Genomic DNA, 22,879 nt, shown 5'->3' with positions numbered 1-22,879 from the left:
GGTGAAACGGCAGTGTATAAATCCAGTAAATAGGAAAACATATATATATTCATCTGCAGGAACCATTTAGAGCAGGGACACCCCTCCCTCCAACCTAGACTACAGCTCCTATCATTCCTGACCAAAGGCCATGCTCGCTAGGGATGATGGGAGTTGGAGTCCGACAGCATCCAGAGAGACTAGGGACCTGAACCACTTTTTATGGTTGTATTTGGGGTGTTGCTCACAGTACGACAAGCAATTGGGGCCTCCCACTCTGCTCTTCCTTTGAAAATACAGTGGTACCTCAGGTTAAGTACTTAATTCGTTCCGGAGGTCCGTTCTTAACCTGAAACCGCCAGAACACGATTTCTGTTCTCATCCTGAAGCAAAGTTCTTAACCTGAAGCACTATTTCTGGGTTAGCGGAGTCTGTAACCTGAAGCGTATGTAACCTGAAGAGTATGTAACCTGAGGTACCACTGTATATCAGGAAGTACCTTTTGCCTCTGTAGCAACGTTTTTTTTAAAAAAATTGCAATGGACAGCACTTCACAATAAGGAAGAATCCACAGTTTTGATGCCCCTCCAGAACTGGGGGCGGAGAAGGCTAATATTGCTCTTTCTTCTGCGGATCAAATTTGGCTACGCGAAACTTCCTTTCCCCAACGTGCACTTCCTCTCCTACTCAGAGGAGACAGCCCAGACACTCAGCCCGAGCCTCTAGGACATTTCGCTTGCTATTAATTTTATACCGAGCAAGGTGGCTTTAAATATTCATGCGGCCGCGAGAAGGCGAGGGATTCGGTGTCACCGTGGCAGGGATCCCTTCTGCTTCAGCAACGTAAGGGGTTCCTCGCCGCCACCAACCCCCAAACCTCCCCTTGTCAGACAAACCCCAAAACAGGAAGGCAAGGAGAGTTCAGTTTCAATACATCTTTTAATTACACTCAAATGCGGAGACAGAGCCCACCGGGGACACACACAAAAACAAACCAAAAGTACGAAAATAACTCTGTGCCTTTTTCACAAAGGCGGGGGGTATTTACAGACATTTGTGGGTATGTATGAAGGAGGGGGAAACCTGCTGGTCCTCATTTAAGGCACAGCATGGGGTAGTGCAGAAGAGAGGGGAAGAGGGACCCATCTCCTGACCCTCCAAACAACTCCACAGGAACCCCACCCCACCCCACCGAAAACAACGCACACAATGATGGTGAACGATCCAGGGGAGTTTATGGGGAGGGGACGTGGGGCAGGCCGAACCGGGGGGCGGACAGACCCCCGGCAAACAGATAAGCAAGTCTTTTGGAATAAAGCAAGGCCCGGGGGGCTGGCAGTGCGAGTGGTGCTGTGCCCCCTCTCTCCTTCCCCACAACCCTGGCCTTGTTCCCTGATGAAAGAAGGGGGGCGGTCCGAAGAGCAGGCAGGCCTTGTTTACCTGTTGAGACAGGCAGGGTGGAGGATGTGCAGAGAAGGGCAAGGAAGAGACAGCACTTTTAGACAGGAGCCTGGTCTTTTCCTCCCAAGCACCAGGCTGGGGGGTGGGATTCAGCACCAGCCAAGACCACCCGGTTAAGAGCACCAAAAAGGAACCAGAGAGGGGAGAAAGAGAGAGATTAAAGATTGCCAGAACATGGGGGGGTCACGCAAGGCATGCTGAGCCCAAAGGTCCATTACGCCAGCGCCAGGAGAAGCTAGGTGCGTTTCCTTCCCAAGCTGCCCCACGCCCAGTTTTTCGTCAGCTCTGCATCTCCTCTAACACGTACTACAAAAAAAGGAAGAAGTCGAATCCTCTTAAGGCAGCAGCACGCAAAATGTCTCCTGGTGGTCGAAGAAGAGGGAAATCTTCGGGGTAAAGAGTGTCCCGTCCCTGTCTCTCCCCCCCCCCTGTTAAAAAAAGAAAGCAAAAACAAGTTTCCCCTTTTCGGCAACCCCCAACTTCACGGGGCTCCGACAAATCTCCCCCTGGGATGTCTCTTGTGGCTGCCTCGCCTCTGGAAGTCGAGGGAGGCTTCGCTGCCCCACCAACAGAGTCCGGCCACGCGGGGCCCATAAATTAAATCAAAAGCCAGAACTTCGTAGAGTCTCTCTTAAGCGTGTCTTTTGCGAAGGCCAAAGTTCTCTTCCTGGCATCCTCCTGGGGACGCCGCCGAGGCCGGGCTCACACGTAGACCGCTGTCTTGGAGATGATGGAGCCGTCGTGCTGGGACTCCATGTCGTCGAAGTCGTAGCCGTGGTGGGGAGAGCTGAGCCGCAGCATGGGGCCCAACTGGTCGTACTGCTCCTCGTCGCCCTCCAGGCGGTGGGACGGGTAGCCGTAGGGCGGGAGGCGCTCCTCGCGTTCATCTTCCTCGTAGTACTCATCATCGTCCTCCTGCCCCTTCCCCGGGGCGGCTTTGAGGGGCCGGTCGAGTTCGGTGAAGTCGCGGGCTGGGGGAGGAGCTGTCCCGTTGCCAAAGACCCGGGTCTTGGGGTCGTAAGAGCCTTTGGTGCCCCGGTGACGGTGGCGGCGCACAGCAAAGAAGACTATGGCTCCCAGGAGAGCCAAGGCTAGGATCCCCCCCACGATGGACCCGGCCAAAGCTCCAGCGCTGCTGCTCTGCCTCTTCGCCGGCTGGTCTGAGTAAAAAAAGGAAGACGAGGGGTGTCACTCAGAGAAAGGTTTATCACTAGGCTTTGCCAGCGCTGGGGAAGGGGCAGAGCTGCAGGTGGAGCCGTGGAAGAGCACACGGGGGTGGTCTCTGGGACCCCCCGCCTCCCCTATCCATCTGGAAGGGTCCTCCTGCAAAGGAGCGCCCTTGCTGTCCGAGGAGAATTGGGACATTAGAGGGTCCAGGGAGTGCCTCTTCCATGCAGGCCTGCCGGAGCATGACACGGCCTAGCATGTCACCTCTGTACCTAAAACACACCCAGCCGGAGGAACAGCCTATGCCACAACTTACACCCACAATGCACCCAGCCGATTAGGCCCCATGGCGCTCCTTGCTTTCGCGTTTCCACAATGCTTTCGGGACATGCACAGTAAGCCCGCAACTTACACAGGAGTTTACATTCCGCGGATTGCGCCTAAAGCCCAAATCGCGTGGGCTCAACCCTGGGTGGGATTGCCAAAGTTGTTTTTCCTGGAACCCTGACTCCTCTTTCCATCCTCTGTTTTTGGGCGGAATGCACGCGGTTTAAATGCACGTAAGTTGCAGGCTTGCTGCATTCCCAAGACGTCAGCATGTATCGAACCATTTACAATACCAGGAGAAGGACGTCATAAGGTGTGGAGGCCCAGATTTGGGACTTCCAGTTCTTGTTCATGATAGGAGTTGCAGTCCAACAACATCTCAAATTTCAGCAGATCTGGTGTCCCCCTGTCTCTTGCGCTCCACTAAATGCATCTCTGGAGGGAGATTCAGGTTCCCCACCCCGAGTCTGAAGATTTCTCCCTGACATGTTAGTATCATGTATACAAGGATTGGGGGTGGGGGGGGGGGGGAACAGAAGCACTCTAAATATCGCATCCTCCATCTCAAACTGAAAATGGTGCAGCCCTGTAATCAAGTTCTAAAGAGTTTCAGCTCTCAGCCCAGAGATGGATGCACATATTATATATAAACAGCTGGCCCCCAAAGCAGTTTTGTTTTTTGTTTGGGTTTTTTTTAAAGGCAGCAAGATTCCCCATATGTGCAAAACACCAGGCCACCAGATCCAAGTCCTTTCACCCAAAAGCTCCACACACACTCAAGACCATCGACTCCCCACGATACTCACCTCGGACATAGATGGGTTGATCTGTCGAAACCTGTCCCACGCGATTGGTGGCCTGGCATCTAAAAGTGGTGTTCACTGAAGCATCCACGTTGCGCACCAGGAGTATGTCGCCCTGGACCTCCACAGTCTTTGGGAGAGGCCCATTGGCCCTGAATGGGAGCAAGAGAGAGAGAGAGAGAGAGAGAGAGAGAGAGAGAGAGAGAGAGAAGACTTAGCTAGGAAACAGAATCTGGGAGACTCCAATAGTCCCTTGTAAGAACCCATTACACATGCCGTGTCTTTTGCATTGAAGGATGCAAGACACCTGTGCGTATACAACAGTATACAAATTTAATAAACTATGGTGATAATGATAATAAATGTATTCTGCTGCTGTGTGAGCTTTTCTCCACAAGCCACGACAATCAGAAACTTTTCTTTTTTAAAAAAGAAAGAAGAGAATGCTACAAATTTCATACTATACATACCATAGATTCCGGCGTATAAGATGACTTTTTAACCCTGGAAAAGAGGTTTAAAAGTCGGGGTATGGCTTCAGTGTGTGGTGGGCTCCGCTCTGTGCCAGGAGGAAGCTGCCTGGCGAAGCTGCCCAGTGATGCTAAGCTGGCTTCGCTGGGCGGCTTCCTCCCAGCACGGAGCCCACTGCGCACTGCTGCTTCGGAAGCTGCCACCGCAGCAGCAATGAGCGGTGCGCTCCACTTTGTGCCAGGAGGAAGCCACCCAGCGAAGCCGGCTTAGCATCACTGGACAGCTTCCTCCCGGCGTGGAGCCCGCCACCCACTGCCCAGCGAAGCTGCCGAAGCGTATAAGACGACACCCCCCCAAAAAATTGGCAGCGTCGTCTTATACGCCCAGTCGCCTAATACGCCGGAATCTACGGTAAGTGTTTCATAACCTTGGGTCTCCGGCTGTTGTTGGACTACAACTCCCATCAACCCTAGCTAGCAGAACCAGTGGTCTAGGATGGTGGGAGTTTTAGTCCAACAACAGCTGGAGACCCAAGGCAGAGAAGCCAGTCTAGGACAGTCTGAATGAATGGTACAGGGAAGGAGAAAAAGGACCTACCAATGAAACTTAAATAGGAAATCATCCCAGAGAAGATAGATGAGGACCCTGCAGAGCCCCAGATATTGCTGGACTACAACTCCCATCAGCCTTGACCAATGGCTGGGCTGCCCTGGGGCTGATGGGAGTACAAAAACGTCGATAATACCACAGGCTCCTCGTCCCTGCTATAAAGGTTTATATCATTTTATATTAGGACTGCATGTAAGCTGAAGACATGGAGTAGCAGCACATGAGTGAACTTTTTCCTGGTGCCACTTTGAGCTTAATTTGGCACTGACTGTTTATAGTATCTTATCAGTACAAACAGGATACCCTTTTTTCCAATGCATGCCATGCCATGTGTACTGCTCTGGACTAAACCACAAACTTAAGCCCCCTCCTCTTTGCAACGCTTCTCTGCTTTGATCCCCTCGTCCCAAGGTGCTCTACAGAAGGTCATGCAGAACTCGGGAGCCCTGTTTTCCTGGCCCTCCCCTGCCCCAGAGTCATCTGGGAGGATGTTTTTCCTTTGGCGAGCCAGAAGAACCGGCTCAGCCTCATTCTGTGCCGAAAGGGGAAGCCGTCTTCCACAGGCTGGAGGAAGAGGCTTAACACAGCCTACGAGTTCTTTGGAGCAGACTGTGCAACCTTCAACCCACTGAACTGAAAGAAAGCCACCAATCCCACACATTTTGAAAATGTTTTTGTCTTCTTGCAGCCCGAGGCAGGCCGAAAACCCCTGGTGGTTTTTCAAATTAATGATAATAATAATAATATTCCTAGGGGCAGATGGGGCTGGTCAACCTGGGAAGGTAAGCTCATCTAGAAGAAGGAAAACTCTGATCCTAAACCTCCGGCTGAGGAGTAAACCCTACACAAATCCGGAGTGGAGTTCCTAAGATGGTTGGATGGTGCCTTGCACGCCTCCTTCCAGAACTCTTACACCCAAGCCAATGCCAAATGTACTGTGGTACCTCGGGTTACATACGCTTTAGGTTACAGACTCCGCTAACCCAGAAATAGTGCTTCAGGTTAAGAACTTTGCTTCTGGATAAGAACAGAAATTGTGCTCCTGTGGCACGGCGGCAGCAGTAGGCCCCATTAGCTAAAGTGGTGCTTCAGGTTAAGTATAGTTTCAGGTTAAGAACGGATCTCCGGAACGAATTAAGTACTTAACCTGAGGTGCCACTGTATTGCTCTGCCTTCCTTTGGACCACATCAAAAAGGCCAAGAGTGGGGTCTTGTCATCTAGGCAGCCCAGGACCCCCATACACACTGCCCAGGCTTGCACCCCGGGGAGGTCACTTTGCTACTGCAAAATGCAGCAGTTAAGACTTCACCCCCGGAGGTGCGCTCCATTGTCTCTCAAGGCCAACAATAGGCTTCCATTCATGGCTGCGTTTTGCTTAGTGGGTCACAAGCTATTCAGGCCTATCATAAAATACAGTGGTACCTTGGTTCTCAAACGCCTTGGTACTCAAACATCATGGAACCCAAACACTGCAAACCCGGAAGTAAGTGTTCCGGTTTGTGAACTTATTTTGGAAACCGAATGTGCTCCGTTTTGAGTTTTACGCTTCCATTTTGAGTGCCACGCTTCCGTTTGGAGTGTTACACTGAGGTCTGTCTGTTTTTGCTATTTAGTTTGCGTTTTTGTTTTTGCGGCTCTTTTTGTTTCGTTTTTGTGGCTGCGTGGAACCCAGTTCAGCTACTGATTGACTGACAGTGTGACTGCCGTGCATTGTTTATTGCTTTCATTGCATGCATCAATGGTCTCATTAGAGAGTAAAAATCATGTTAAATGGCTGTTTTAGGGGTTGTTTTCAAAAGTCTGGAACCGATTAATCCATTTTGCATTACTTTCTATGGGAAAGCGCGCCTTGGTTTTGGAACGCTTTGGTTTTGGAACGGACTTCCAGAACGGATTAAGTTTGAGAACTAAGGAAACCACTGTAGATGTCATTGCCAGGAACAGCTCGCATTGAAAAACAAAAAGCGGCAAGTTTCTAGTTCTCGTGGACACAGAAGTGAAGCCTGGGGGGAGGGCGGGAAGCCATCACTCACTGGGCATCTTCTAAAGAAGCCTTCTCCAGCTTTGGATCACAATTCCCTTCACCCCCTAACCTGCTGGTGGTTGTGCTGGGTGGGGCCCAAAACATGTGGTTCAAAACATCTGGGGAGCTGAGATGACCCTCCTGTGCAGACTTTCAAATTCTGAACGTCCCAAACAGTGCAGGAAGAACGTAAGGGTCACTCAGTGCAGATCCTCCCTCTTGAAATCAGGAACTGCGGCACACGGAAAAGCCTTTCATCAGCACCACTCCAGAGTAAGTGCAGGGATGCACTTCAAAGCTCATCAAAGTGCAGAAGTCCTAATTGGCCGGCTTCAGGTGAATGCCTCCGCAGAAGGGTACACTTATGGGGGGGCCGTGTTTACTGGCTGGTGGTGGGAGGGAAGAGAGAAAGAAAGAGGTTTCGGACTCACGTGCTCCAGATGAACTCGGTGGGCGGAGGGTTCCCCTTGGCGGTGCATTTGAGCATGGCCTCATTGCGGCTCAAATACCAGTTGTCGTCATATCCCTCTATGGTGACCTCAGGAGGATCTGCAAGGAGAAACCAGATAGGATACTCCCGTCTTTTTGGCGGCGGGCACTGAGAAGACGCACAAACCCCTGCTTCTTCTTTCTCTCCCAGCCAACATTGCCTTCCTGCGAATATCCCCACAAGCTCTGCCTGGAACAGCATCTGCTATCTCCCCAGGTCCTTTTCTCAGTTTTTTCACCTCCCAAAGAGCCTTTTATTAGCTATAGCTCTTTCCCAATCTACTCCTGCATCAGAATTGCCTTTGGGTGTTTTAAATGGTTGCATCACCTGCGGGTTTGCAGCTCTGGGCAGCTTGGGGAGAAAAGGTGGGATACAAAACACACCCTCCAGGTATCATTCCCCTACCCCCTTCAACGTGCCTCCAAACTTGTGCTCCAACCACTAGGCGCCACTCCGCTACCCAAAGCTAGGGATGGAACCCAGGCATCCTAGTTTCCCGCAGCTTGCAAAGTGATGCCTTACTTCAACTGCTCCCACCCCCAATCTCAGGGTGGTAGCGAATAATGACAAAAATAATTTCCAAGATTGTTCAGCATTCAAAGACCAATCCTCATTCACCTTCCCTTCCACATCCCAGGCCACTAAAAGCAGGCATAGGCAAACTCCGGCCCTCCAGGTGTTTGGGACTACAATTCCCATGATCCCTGACCACTGGTCCTGTTAGCTAGGGATGATGGGAATTGTAGTCTCAAACATCTGGAGGGCCGGAGTTTGCCTATGCCTGACTAAAAGTATAGGATTGTAAGTTTTTCCAGGGCCAGGAAATAAGAGCAGAGAAGCGAAGGCTGTGTACACACCAAACATTTAAAGCACATTCTGCACCCCCTCCAGAAAAAAGAACCCTGGGAGCCATAGGTTACTCCTCACAAGAGCTACAATTCCCGGCCCCTTTAAACTGCAGTTCCCAGGGGTTTTGATGGAAGGGGACGGAGAACGGCCTTTAAATGAAAGGGGTGGGGTGTACAGTCAACTTCTCCTGGGCTCTCTGAGCGTTTTCCTCCGCAGGAGCCCACCTCAAGACCCTAGCCACCTCCAACCCCAAAGCCAGGCCGCACCACTCACACAATATCGAAAGCACCACCGGAAGAGCCTCTGGCTGTGGTTGCGTCTTGTGCTCTACAATGCAGGTGATGCGCTGCCCGTTGGCTTCCTTGGTGGGCACCATGCGGTAGTAGCTGGTGACGGTGACGGTGCCGTCCGCGTTGGTCACCTCCGAGACGGTGGCGTTGCCGTTCAGCCCCGACTGCCACGTGATGCGGGCCGGCGGCTTCCCCCGGTCGGAGATGCAGACAGCCACAGGGAGTTCGAGGTTGCTAGCCTTGACCTCCTGGGCTTCGGCCGTGTTTGTGGGCTTGGCTGGAAGAGAGGCAGAGGTTTGGGGTGAAACAGAGCGGAGGGCTGGACTGTGCCACTTTTGAATTGCGGGGAGAAAGAAATCTGAGTGCATGTGTTTGAAACTCCCTGGTGGCGGAAAAAAACTTCCCTCCACATAGAAAGCTAGCGTGTCAGGGATCAAATCTTCTCCGCCAACTGGGAGTTTTTTTTTGGGGGGGGGGAGCGGGTTCTCCTCAGTGTAGGAAGGTTGAAACATGCACTCCTTCCCCCCACAGCTGAAGAAAACGGTGGCGAAATGGTTAGAGTGATGGACTAGGACCTGGGAGAGCAGGGTTCGAATCCCCACTCAGCCCTGAAGCTCACTGGGTGACCTCGGAGTGGTAGACAATGGTGGTAGACAATGGTAACACAATAAAAATGATTTTTAAAAAAAGCTCTCCCTGTTGATTTGACTGTACGAACTGGCGTAGTGCAGTAAACAGGGTTAATAAAAGGAGTGACTCCGAAGTTAATTGTTCTCCATCTAGACGCCTGCTTGCGTGCAAGGGAGACAGAATTGAAGCGCCCTTTGCCTGTGCCTGGAAACGCAATGAACTGCCTAATAATAGGACGGCTCTGTCAAGGCTTCTGCTATTCATACGGGAGAAAGGGATTTGAAAGAGTCTTTTCCCACGTCCTGATTGGCGCAGATCAAGGGGAGGAGCTGCTGTTGCTGGCTCTCATCACCCTTTGCTCAGTTCAAAAGCGTGCCCTCTATTAAGGCCTATTTGCATCGAGTAAACATGAAACCTCCGTTCCGGCCACATTTCGGACCTTAGCTATTGCATCGGAAGAACTGCCGCTACCTGTAGATTCCCTGCAATTGAGGGTCATTTCCTCAGTGTTCGCCAGCTACTCCACCGCAACACTTTCAAGCTGTTACGCTGCCACTCCTGGCTCTAAAGTGATTAAATTAGTTTGGATTTCTCTTCTTCCGGTAAAGATAACGCTGGCAGGAGAAATCTGTGTGAGCGGGGAAAGTTATGCAGATCTACCCATGGTCTGATTGGCGCAAGTTCCCAAGGTTTCCCCATCATCACAGGGGCTAGAATCTCCACAATCTTTAAAGGCTAATTAAAAAAAAAAAAAGGACTCTTCAGTGCTCCAGGCAGAAAGCACGCATGCCTGGTTTATAGCTGTGCAGATTCCTGCACTAGAACATTAGAATTATGAAGCCTTTATGCAGTCATACCTTGGAAGTCAAAGAGCTTAGTTCTCGGATGTTTTGGCTCCTGAACACCGGCAAACCTGGAAGTGAGTGCTCTGGTTTGCGAACTATTTTTGGAAGCTGAACATCCGACAGGGCTTCCGCAACTTCCGGAGCTTCCTGCCATGCTCTGGTTTCCGAACATTTTGGAAGTCGAAATGTACTTCCGGAACGGATTCCATTAGCCTTCCAAGGTACGACTGTATATACAGTTCAGCACTCTAATTGGCATAACTTATTCTGATCTTGCTACTCACGAGGAGGGGCAAGGCAATAAAGCCCCCACAACCCCCCCTCCAAAAAATATCCCATTACAGTGGTACCTCGGGTTAAGAACTTACCGTATTTTTTGCTCTCACTTTTTCCCTCCTAAAAAGTAAGGGGAAATGTGTGTGCGTCTTATGGGGTGAATGCAGGCTGAGCAGCTATCCCAGAAGACAGAACAGCAAGAGGGATCACTGCTTTCACTGCGCGGTGATCCCTCTTGTTGTTCTGGCTTCTGAGATTCAGAATATATTTTTTTTCTTGTTTTCCTCCTCCAAAAACTAGGTGCGTCTTATGGTCTGGTGCGTCTTATAGAGCAAAAAATGCGGTAATTCATTCTGGAGGTCCATTCTTAACCTGAGGTACCACTTTAGCTAATAGGGCCTCCCGCTGCTGCCGCCACACGATTTCTGTTCTCATCCTAAAGCAAAAAGTTATTAACCTGAGGTACTATTTCTGGGTTAGCGGAGTCTGTAACCTGAAGCTTCTGTAACCTGAGGTACCACTGTATTCTGCCACCTCGAACCACCGTCAGCTTTATGCCTCCACGTAGATTTTGAGGCTGCAGCATCTACAAAAACGTACCCCCACCCCAGTCTTTTAAAAATGCAAACCAAGAGCTTTTGTAAGCAGGATTTGTCACCCAGCTCCACACTGCGCTGCCGCAGAAATCACAGAACACACAGTCCTTGCTTTTTAAAAGGAAAAACCCCTCAGAGATAGGTCATCCAAGGAGCTCTCAATCTAATGAGACCTCAAGGTAGAAAAGATGGGGGGAGTGGGAATCCCCCACCCCCAGGAGGTCCGTCCATGCTCAGATTAAAGGCAAAGAGAGTCCTAAATGACAGTCCAGCGACTTTATTGCTGAGCCATGCAAGAAAACTGCAGTAATTTGAGCACGAAGCCCTGTTGGGTCTCTGTTGCCCAAAGCCCTTTTGGGTTTGTTTGTTTTTTCTCCCTGCTGCAAAGCAGCCTATTAGGTAGGGACTTATTACCGCTGTTATCACGCTCCCTGGTTGCGGAACATTACAACGAATTGGCCGTAATTAATTCGAGGAATCGGGACACGGCGCTACCTCGCAACACAGGGGCGCGCGAGCCGGGGAAAGCGTTTAAGAGGCTCGTTTCAGAAATGGCCCCGAGGAAGCAATTTAAAAATGTGCAGATTCCCCTCCCGTCAGAATACTGCCAGATGCAGGCAATTTGCATCTCCCAAAATAACAGGCAGAATGAGCCAGAGTCCTACTTCCTAGTTCTGGGAAGGACAGATCGGGGGGGGGGGGGAGCACGACTCCACAGGCCTAACCAGCACCCTGCACAACATCACCCAGAATATTCTTCAGTGTGGTGGTTAGAGGGTTGGGCTAGGAGCCTAACGAAGGGGGAGGCTCTGGGCTAGATCCCTGCTTAAGTCACAAAGCTCGCTGATTGACCCCTGTCCAGGACTAAACTTCCTTACAGGGGGAAAGGCATGCAGAAGGAAGCAGCCCATTGCAAACTCTGAACTCACCAAACATCCCGTGTACAGTCGTACCTCGGACGTCAAACGGAATCCGTTCCAGAAGTCCATTTGGCTTCCAAAACGTTCAGAAACCAAGGCACAGCTTCCGATTGGCTGCAGGAAGCTTCAGTTGGCTGCAGGAAGTTTCTGCAGCCAATCGGAAGCCGCGTCGGACGTTCAGGTTCCAAAGAACATTCACAAACCGGAACACTCACTTCCAGGTTTGCGGCGTTCGGGAGCCCAAACGTTTGACTCACAAGTCGTTCGCGAACCAAGGTACGACTGTAGATGCTAAGTAAGATGAGTTTAAGTTCTTTCTACCATTTAAGACATTTTTATACCATCTTCCCACTGAAAATATCCAGGGCAGCGTAGAATTGGGCTGTTTGCCAAGGGTGGGGAATCTGTGGCCGCCCCGATGTTGCCGGACTGCAACTCCCATCATCCCTCACTGCTGACCCTTGTTGGCTGTGGCTGATGGGAGTTGGAGTCCAACAGCACCCCAAGGATCACAGGCTCTCCACCTCCAGCTTAAACAGGCATGGAAGCTCCCCTGGTGGGATGTGTTCTCTCTCACCCCAGGGTAGCCTGATCAGCTGCAGGGGGCTGCAGCCTCACCAAGCGCGGTTCGTAACAGGGGGTCCCACATTCGCCTTTCTGCAGATGGGTTTGCCCTTACCCAGTACGACCAGGTTGGTGATGCCGCCTTCGTTGCCCGAGGGGTATGTAGCGAACTCGCAGAAGTAGGTGCCCTCGTCGGCCATGCGCAGGGGGCCGATGATCAGCGTAGCGTCCTCCAGGGTCTGGGTCTTGAAGCGGAGCCGCCCGCGCTCCGTCTCCAACGGGTAGCTGGGCTCATGGTCCGGGTGGAAGACGGCCACATTCTGCTTCCTGCCCGCGGCTTCCTGCATCCAGGTGACCTGGCTGACCTTGATCTCGTTGCCCGTCGGCACAAAGGTGCACGGCAGGGTGACTTCCTGCCCCAGGTAGCCCGTGACCTCATCCAGGACTTTCACCCTCTGGGTGATGGCAGCTGAAAGAAGGGAAACGGCTAGTTAAGTAACGGGCCCAGCCACAGTTTTAAAGCAGGCTGGCGAACATCCCCTTGCCTTGATAGTCTCTTTGCTCCTCCCTCTTCACACCTCTTTGGGTTCTGGGAGACCTTGGGGAAGGGAGCTGGTTGCAGCAGCAGGACTCATCTATGCCTCTTGGCCCCTACTCCTTTCCAGCTTCCTCTTCTGCCTCTAATTCTGGACTGCTCTCTGCCACAGACTCTTCCTGCTCACTAAACCCTGTTACCTCTTCAGCTTCCGACACCACCTCCTCCCAGTCTTCTCCCTCTGACCACTCAGCGTCGTCCCACCAACACCACCCGGGCTCTGAGCCTTCTTCCCTTGGGGGTTCCCTAGCTGGTGCCTCCCACCGCTCTCTTGCCTCCTGCCAATCCATGAAACCTTCAGGTATAGGGCGGTATAGAAATAAAATAAATAAATAATATCATGGTAACGAATGAGAACTAAAGAAGCTGAAGCCCAGTGCATATGAGACAGAAATTCTGTTAGTAAGAGGCTCTTGAACTCAGATAAGGTGTGTCCGGCCAGCTGTGGAAGGAGCTGCAATTCCCCGTCCCCAAAGGATCACATTTGCAGCTTGGAGCAGGGTGGGTTTCTCTTGAATCCAGTTCTGTCACTGGAAGCCCAAGTGGCCATCTAGCAGCCCAGCTACACCCCTATCTGGACACAGATAACCTGGCTTGCATACCTTTCAGACGTTTAAAGTGTCTGCTCACATTGCATTGTCTAGTTACAGCTTTGTTAGGCAGGGATGGGGAACCAGATATTGCTGGGAGTCCAACTTAGGGTTACCAGACGTCCCCGGTTCCTGGGAACAGTACGCGATTTGCAATTCTGTCCCCGGACAAATTCCGTCCCCGGAACGTCCCCAGATTTGCAAATCTGTTCCCGGGAAACGTGGCCGTGGCAGCCTCAGCAGTCCAGAACCAGTCTGTTCACACTTCAAAACAACCTTGACAGATTAGATAACTAGGCCAAAACAAACAAGATGAATTTTAACAGGGAGAAATGTAAAGTATTGCACTTGGGCAAAAAAAATGAGAGGCACAAATACAAGATGGGTGACACCTGGCTTGAGAGCAGTACATGTGAAAAGGATCTAGGAGTCTTGGTTGACCACAAACTTGACATGAGCCAACAGTGTGACGCGGCAGCTAAAAAAGCCAATGCAATTCTGGGCTGCATCAATAGGAGTATAGCATCTAGATCAAGGGAAGTAATAGTGCCACTGTATTCTGCTCTGGTCAGACCTCACCTGGAGTACTGTGTTCAGATCTGGGCACCACAATTCAAGAAGGACACTGACAAACTGGAACGTGTCCAGAGGAGGCCAACCAAAATGGTCAAAGGCCTGGAAACGATGCCTTATGAGGAACGGCTAAGGGAGCTGGGCATGTTTAGCCTGGAGAAGAGGAGGTTAAGGGGTGATATGATAGCCATGTTCAAATATATAAAAGGATGTCACATAGAGGAGGGAGAAAGGTTGTTTTCTGCTGCTCCAGAGAAGCGGACACGGAGCAATGGATCCAAACTACAAGAAAGAAGATTCCACCTAAACATTAGGAAGAACTTCCTGACAGTAAGAGCTGTTCGACAGTGGAATTTGCTGCCAAGGAGTGTGGTGGAGTCTCCTTCTTTGGAGGTCTTTAAGCAGAGGCTTGACAACCATATGTCAGGAGTGCTCTGATGGTGTTTCCTGCTTGGCAGGGGGTTGGACTCGATGGCCCTTGTGGTCTCTTCCAACTCTATGATTCTATGATTCTATGTTAGCACAGTTGGTTCTGGCTGGCTTTAGGAGCTGCTTGCTGCTCTCTGCCGTGGCACCCACCATTTTTCCTGCGCCACAGCAGCAAGCAGCTCCTGAAGCCAGCCAGAGCCAACTGCACTACCAGGCTGGCCCCTCCTGGGCAACGGCCGTCCGCCCGTGATTTCCAAGCCTCCCCTGATCTGTCAAAACAAAGGGGGAAGGAGATCGGGGAAGGCTTGGGAGTCACAGGCGCATGGCGCACCGTTGCCCAGTTTTTTTTAAAAACTGCACATTTATGTTTCGCAGGGTGCGAACGAAGGGCTTTGCACCTTTATACAATATGCATGTGTGCTTGGGCCCAGGGTCTTTTGCCTCACCATCCCCACTACTGACTCCCTGTTGCTACTCAGCTTAAAAAAAAAAAGTGTCCCTGGATTCACTGAAAAAAATCTGGTAACCATAGTCCCACTCCCATCAGCACCTGCCAGCATGGCCCACGGTGAGGGATGATGGGAGTTGGGAGTCCAGCAACACCTGTAAACTCACAGGTTTCCCAGTCTTTGCACCATATTCCCTCTGCTGCAGAGAGTGGCAACTCGGGCTGAGAGCCTCGCCTAACGCCTCCTTGGTGAGTGACTAGCGGAGACGAGATTCGAACCGGGGGTTTCCTCGCCATCTGGGAAGCATGTGAAAATTGACAATGCAATAAAGGAAGCCCAACGCCTTCCTGCCATTATCTAGAGGGGAAGGAGAAGCGGTGATGCAGATTTCAGGCGGTCCCCGGGAAGGGGGAGCAGCAAGCTGATGGGCAAACAGATGGAGGAGAAGCTTCGGCATCTGCAGACTGGCTTGTGGTTCTGCCTACAGTGAAATACTGCTGCATAATGCAGAACAAGCAGAGCTCAGCAGCAAAGAGAGGGAGAAAAAGAGCAAATGTGGTATCAGGTGCAGGATTCAGCTCCAAGGATTTCAAGTCTTAGTTTGAAGTGATAAAAGAGGCCTCATGGCTGCAAGACAGAGCCTGGGAGCATGTAGGTCGTGCCTGTGCAAAAGCCTCAGAAGGGAGTGGGGCTGTGCATAATTTTGGAGGAAAGGAATTGGATTTTAGTTCCTTTCCCCTTTCCCCAAAGTAAAATTATGCAAGGGAAAAATTCCAAGTTTGGCTGGTTCATATACAGTGGACACTCAGGTTGCGAACGTGATCCGTGTGGGATGCACGTTCGCAACCCGCAGCAGCATGTCTGCGCATGCGCAGGTTGCGATTCGACGCTTCTGCGCATGCGCGACCGCCGAAACCCGGAAGTAACCTGTTCCGGTACTTCCGGGATTCGGCTGTCCGTAACCCGAAAAAACACAACCTGAAGCGTCTGTAACCCGAGGTATGACTGTACTTTCGACCAGCTTCCCCCAACGCGGTGCCCTTCTGGTATTTTTTGGACTGCAACCCCCATCAGTGGGGTATAATTGCTTTTTTAAAAAGATACAGCAAAACAGAACAAAAAAATTATGCTCCAAGAAAATCTGGATTCTGCAATCTGTCTCAAGTAGTCTATCCCAACCTGATGCCCTCCTTGCGTTTTGGACTACAACTCCCATCAGCCCCAGCTGGAGAGGAGGGGAGGCAGGAGACAGAGATGAGGCCGACTGCTGGAGAATCCAGGGAGTCTCCCCCTCCTGCTGCGACCAGCTCCCCTTCCTCTGGTCTCGCAGAACACACAGAGAAGTGAAAAGAGCAGAGGAGAGACTAGTGGCACACAGGCAAAATCTCAGATTGCTTGGTGGGTGAACCTTGGAGACTTAGGCAGCTGTGGGAAGTCAAGGACCTTCAGTCCTCGCAACTGCCTCATTGGGGCGAGACCTCCTGAGAAGAGCTCTAGGCCTGTGCTGTTTTCGTTTCTTGAATAAAGAGTTAAACTTCTCTGACACGTGATTCCTACTTCTGACACTAACTCCAGGTTTGTCCTCATCATCAGGGGAGGCTAAAGGCTCAAATGGGCATGGAGGATCTGTTCCTGGCTGAAAGTAATGCCATTACAGTGTTACCTCGGGTTAAGTACTTAATTCGTTCCGGAGGTCCGTTCTTAACCTGAAACTGTTCTTAACCTGAAGCACCATTTTAGCTAATGGGGCCTCCTGCTGCCGCTGTGCCGCCGCTGCACGATTTCTGTTCTCATCCTGAAGCAAAGTTCTTAACCCGAGGTACTATTTCTGGGTTAGCAGAGTCTGTAACTTGAAGTGTATGTAACCTGAAGCGTATGTAACCCGAGGTACCACTGAATATCGCCTCTGGTCATTATGTGGCCACAGGAACAGTCACATTCAATGCCAGGGCAACGCATGCCAGAGCATTGCTCAGCGTCTCATGCCCATGTGACAGAGGCCCGCGCCAAACAGCTGCCACATCCACCCAACCAACCCAAAAGCACTTTGCGCACCGCATAAAAAAAATCTGTGAGTAATATCTGATAGCCACCTCTTAATCATGGGGTTGCAATGGAAAGCCAGACAAGTTGGGCGGACTTGACTCGCCCTTCCAGAAGAAGGTGGTGCTGCAGCAGCAGCTGTCTCTGGCAGAACCACACGCACTGGGCCCACATGTGCAGGAAATGGGCCAACATTTTGCCCAGCTTGAGAGTTCTTCGCACTCAAAAAGGCTCGTTTCCCAACTGCAAGTCCAGAGGTAGCGTTATTATCAATCTACGATGGGGTGGAAGGTTCCCAGCCTGCGAAGGATTTGCTCACAAATTTATTGACAGCTGCACGAATTATGAGAGCTAGGAAGTGGAAACGGCAAGGTGAATATAAAATGGAAGAATGGTATAAAGAGGTGTGGCATATAAGCTAGTAACGATAATTTAACATGCGCCGTTAAGGTAAGATGGGGAATACGCAGGAGAAATTATTTTGAGGAGATATGGAAGGTGTTTGTAGAATTTGTACTGTTAAAACGGAAAGGGGTCAAACCATCGCAAGAGGTGTTGAAATTTTGGGAGGTCGGATAGTTACAATGGAATGGTCTCGGTGGTGGAGTGCACATTTTTATTTTTATTTATTTATGATTATTACTTTGTCAAAACAGAGGTTCATTTCACAACAGTCTAGGTTTGCATGCCAAACGCACAGATTCCTTTACTTGAAAATTAATGTTATAAAGAGAGGAGGAGGGAGGACGGAACTGTGCTGATAACATCACTACAAGCATTAGACACTGAAGAAATAATCGCAACAAACACTCTTAAAAGCACCGTTGTTCTTTCCAGGAGTGGAAATATCCTAACCTTGCCAAGAATCCTGTCCCATCCTCCCTTTAGAACGGGGTTGCTCAAGTCTCCAAGAGGCTAATTTATTAAGCAGCAGCCCAGCTCCTGGCGGAGGAAGGATGGGATAGAGATTTTTTTTTAAAAAAAGTCTCTCAAACTTTTCCCAACACAGCCAGGGAGGTTAAAAATAAATAAATAAATTAGCAGCTAAAAGAAGTTTGACAACAGTATCTAAACACATACAATATTCCTGCTGCTATATATAACCTTTAACCCCTGTGGCCCTCCAGATCAGGGGTCAGCAACTTTTTTCAGCCGTGGGCCAGTCCACCGTCCCTCAGACCATATGTTGGGCTGGACTTTATTTTGGTGGAAAAAATCAACGAATTCCTATGCCCCACAAATAACCCAGAGGTGCATTTTAAATAAAAGCACACATTCTACTCATGTAAAAACACCAGGCAGGCCCCACAAATAACGCAGAGATGCATTTTAAATAAAAGGACACATTCTACTCAAGTAAAAACACGCTGATTCCTGGACCGTCCACGGGCCGGATTGAGAAGGCGACTGGGCCGCATCCAGCCCTCGGGCCTTAGGTTGCCTACCCCTGCTCCAGATCCTGCCATATATGGGAACAGGGTCTTTTCTGTGGTGGCTCCCTATTTGTGGAATGCTCTCCAGAGAGACTCACCTGGCGCCATCACTACATCTTTAGGCACCAGGCAAAAACATTCCTATTTGCCCGGGTCTTTGGCCATTAAACAATCTATGACTGTTGGTATGGCCCACCCCACCCCACCCCGGTTGTTTTATTGCATTTTATTATCATACTATGCAAATTATGTTTTTAATGTTAAGATATTGGGCTAAGGAGTGGTATATAAATCAAATTAAGAGCAACAACATCTGGCGGCGTGCCTGTGGTTGGGAAGATTTAAAAAACTTGAACAGATCGGTCCCCTCCCACCCACTGAACATTTCCAAGGAACGTTCATAAAAATCCCAATTTGTAATGTTGCTGGCATCCGTCTGTCTCAACAGACAATGGAGTGAACCTCTGAGAGTGAAGACAAATAGCTCCATTAGTAGCACTGGAGTGACGTCCCTGGGGCGAAAGTCTGGGCAGTGTGTATGGAGGTCCTGCCCTGCCCTGATGACAAGACCACCACCCTTGGCTCTGCTGATGGGGTCACAAATAATTCACTAACAGGGAAGGTTAGGGAAGCTTTTACTGTTTGACGGACTATTGTATTTTAATACAGTGGTACCTCGGGTTAAGTACTTAATTCATTCCGGATGTCCGTTCTTAACCTGAAACTGTTCTTAACCTGAAGCACCACTTTAGCTAATGGGGCCTCCCGCTGCCGCCGGAGCACAATTTCTGTTCTCATCCTGAAGCAAAGTTCTTAACCTGAGGTACTATTTCTGGGTTAGCGGGGTCTGTAACCTGAAGCGTATGTAACCCGAGGTACCACTGTATACTGTTGTAAGCTGCCCAGAGTGGCTGGGGAAACCCAGGCAGATGGGCGGGGTGTAAATAATAAATAACTACTACTACTACAATTATTATTATTGGGACGTGGGTGGCGCTGTGGGTTAAACCACAGAGCCTAGGACTTGCCAATCAGAAGGTTGGCAGTTCGAATCCCCGCAACGGGGTGGGCTCCCATTGCTCGGTCCCTGCTCCTGCCAACCTAGCAGTTCGAAAGCACATCAAAGTGCAAGTAGAAAAATAGGTACCACTCCGGCGGGAAGGTAAACGGCGTTTCCGTGTGCTGCTCTGGTTCGCCAGAAGCGGCTTAACCACATGACCCGGAAGCTGTACGCCGGCTCCCTTGGCCAATAAAGCGAGATGAGCGCCGCAACCCCAGAGTTGGCCATGACTGGACCTTATGGTCAGGGGTCCCTTTACCTTTACCATTATTATTATTATTATTATTATTATTATTATTTGGAGTGGAACACATTGATCGTGTATATGCAGCCCAGCTGTAAGGTCTAAACATGTGTGGCTGCACCGCAGTGCCTCAACGCACATCCATGATTGGACAAAATGGAATCCTCCCACAATACACTGCTCCGATACAGGTTCAAAAAACAGGAACACTGCAGACCAGGGGCGGGAACCTGCGCTCCTTCAGACATGGTTGATTACAACTTCTGCAATCCTTGACCAATGGAGAGTTGGTGGCTCCCCATCCCGACTCCAGGAAGGATGCAAAATGGGGATTAAGAATGGAAAAGGAAGCTTCTGCAAGAAGGGACAACTCTAAACCACTGCAAAACTAGCAAAAAGGGGATTGCTTCTGTTCTCTGCGCCGAAGCGGCGCTGCTGAATCACTGACTGTCAGATTCAGGTTAGCAGGAACCTTTTGAGAATCCCAGGCTGTCCAAGCACCACTCGGCAGACGAGGATCTCTTCCGACGGGCAGGCCATGAATAAGTAAAAGGAGGAGAGTGTGCAGTTTGCAAAGTGCTGCCACACTCTGCCCCTGGAGGGTGAAGCACACTCAAACGACACACACAGGCCAAGCAAGCCGCAGATGCACGCAGAGAGGGGACTCTTAGCACCAGCATTTGGGCTGCCTGGGTTACAATAGCAAATCGAGACATGCTCCATTTAACACACACTCCTGCGCCCATTTTGTTCAATGCACTCACTGGCTAAATGGCGAAAATGGATGCTTCCCCCAGGATGCAGTCACCAGAGAGAGAGAGAAATATAAGCAAACTTCTAGACCCTTAAGGTAGCATGCGTAGATGTTGCATGAATGTGAACTTTGCACTAATTCACCCAAAAAGCTAAACATCTGCATCAAGACCACCTGTTGCAAAAGACCTAACTCCAGCGCTCTTCTCACCAAAAGCCATGCACAACCAAATGAAGTCTGCATCTTACTCTTCATGTTTTGATTCTGCTTCTGGAGCGAAAAAGCTATACAGTGGTACCTTGGTTCTTGAACTTAATCCGTCCCGAGACTCCGTTCGATTCCGGAAACCATTCAAAAACCAAGGCATAGCTTCCGATCAGCTGCAGGAGCTTCCTGCACTCAAGCGGAAGTGTGTCAGACGTTCAGCTTCCGAAAAACGTTTGCAAACGGGAGCACTTACTTCTGGGTTTGCAGCATTTGGGAGCTGATTTGTTCGGGAGCCAAGCCATTCGAGTACCAAGGTACCACTGCACAAGGCTCTGAATCCCTGTAAACACACACGTACCACACAAAATCACGAAATGTCCCAACCGTAGGGCTGGTCGATATCTGGTTTTCAACATCGCGACATATCACCAGCTAAACATCACAATATACTGATATATCACAATGCCTGAAATAAGGAGGGAGCTATGTAGAAGCATTGGCTGGCTTCACGGTTTTTCCCACATTGTGATTTTTGCATAGCACGCACATCATGATTCGCAATACATTGCCAGATCAAAAAATTAGGAAACTGATATTACGATACGGATTTCAAACAGGTTTTTGGACAAACTATGGATACATCGCCCAGACCTTCCCAGCACAAGTGGCAAGTAGATTCCACCGGACGGCGTCCACACACTTTCAAAACTTAGCGCGCGCGCACACACACACCCCACAGCCACAGGGACTAGAAACTTAAAAAAATAATAATGAAGCAGAGTCAAAGAATACCAAGTTCATCATCAGGTGCCAAAACCCAGCTCTGGCAGGTGACACGGGATCAACACAGCCCTGCTTATTCCCTTTCCAGGCACACAGCTCTCCCAAACTAAAATTAATCCCATAAAACTGGCTACCCTTGAATTACTCAGCACAACCTTTTGTCTCAAAAGAGTGAGATGAGCTATTCCAGGGAGGCTAGGGAGGAGAGACCCAGGCTGCCTTCGCAGTAATAATAGAAGCACTTAGTATTTACATTGCTCAAAGCACTTTGCATATATTATTATCTCCATAATCCTCACAATAAGCCTGTAGATAATACTGACCTATCATCCCCATATTGCAGTGGGGAGGGAGTGGGGGGGGGGGGAGGACACCAAGGACCAGAAATGGCAGCTTCCCTAAGGTTACCCATGGCCAGTCTGAGATTTCAACCGGGGACTTCCAGCTCATAACCATTATGTCTCAAACTAATGCTTAGCTTAGGTGTGCTTCACGTTATTGTTTATGAAAGGATTTGACCGGGACGCTTTATGTGTTTCCTTAATAATATACTGGCAGGAACGAAGTGCAACTCAACAGTTTGCTGCCAGCAAATGCTAAAATACCCATTTTTATAAGCTTCACCTGCCGCCACGGCCACTCGCTCTGTCCCCCCCCCCCCCGACATGCCCAGCAGCGGACATGACGCTTCTTTCTCTGCCCCCCACAAAAGACCATAAGCAGCGACAGGCCAGATGGAGAGTGTCTGGCTACAGCCGAACCACAAGAACAGCATGGCACACATTGCAGAATAAAGGTGGAGGGGGTGGGTGGGAAGAGTTAAGGTGACCCAGTTTTAGGGCAATCTAAAAGAGGGATGGGGCCTGTGCCACATAATGGCCATATTCACATCAGGGCAGCAGATTTGGGAGGGACCGTTTCAGAGCAGCAAACTGTTTGGCATGTTATGTTTGCTGCCTCAAGACGCCAAAATGTCTTCAGCTATCACACACTGGCAGGATTAAGCAAGGGTATCGGCTGGATACTTCAAACCAGTGTTAGAAACTCACAGCGCTATTTTTTTTCTCTAGAAAAAGATACCGGAGCTCACTACGAACGGCTTCCCTGTTCTCTTATAAAAGCAGTGGTGCCCACCTGAGAGGTGTCGGAACAGAGTTCTGTTGACTTCCGGCTGATAATAAGCCCTGGGAACTCATAGATATAGAAGGTAATAATCGCTAAAGGGCACCATAATTGCTGAACATGGCACCCTAAACGTAGGTTATGATGCTTACGCAACAATTCCCCCAGCAAGGTTTATTCTTATCAAAGTGCAAGTAGATAAATAGGTACCGCTCCAGCGGGAAGGTAAACAGCATTTCCGTGTCCTGCTCTGGTTCACCAGAAGCAGCTCAGTCATGCTGGCCACATGACCCGGA

At 50.1% G+C, this 22,879-nt stretch overlaps 1 protein-coding gene across 3 annotated transcripts in view; it reads right to left on the bottom strand.

The window, feature by feature from the left end:
• The window catches only part of NECTIN2 (nectin cell adhesion molecule 2), a 99,908-nt gene that overhangs the window by 36,473 nt on the left and 40,556 nt on the right, over positions 1–22,879 (bottom strand). For 2 of the 3 annotated variants that reach the window (XM_028742225.2, XM_028742228.2), the window contains exons 2-5: positions 12,417–12,770; positions 8,454–8,747; positions 7,273–7,390; positions 3,741–3,889 (exon numbers count right to left, since the gene is read on the bottom strand). In XM_028742225.2, the coding sequence (XP_028598058.2) occupies positions 3,741–3,889; positions 7,273–7,390; positions 8,454–8,747; positions 12,417–12,770 (915 nt within the window). Of the gene's footprint in view, positions 1–899; positions 2,601–3,740; positions 3,890–7,272; positions 7,391–8,453; positions 8,748–12,416; positions 12,771–22,879 lie in introns of those variants that run through there. The other variant, XM_028742226.2, reaches the window with a different exon arrangement.

Source organism: Podarcis muralis, chromosome 7 (genome assembly GCF_964188315.1).
Source record: "Podarcis muralis chromosome 7, rPodMur119.hap1.1, whole genome shotgun sequence".
Taxonomy (NCBI): Eukaryota; Metazoa; Chordata; class Lepidosauria; order Squamata; family Lacertidae; genus Podarcis; species Podarcis muralis.
This window is presented reverse-complemented; position numbering and strand designations above follow the sequence as displayed.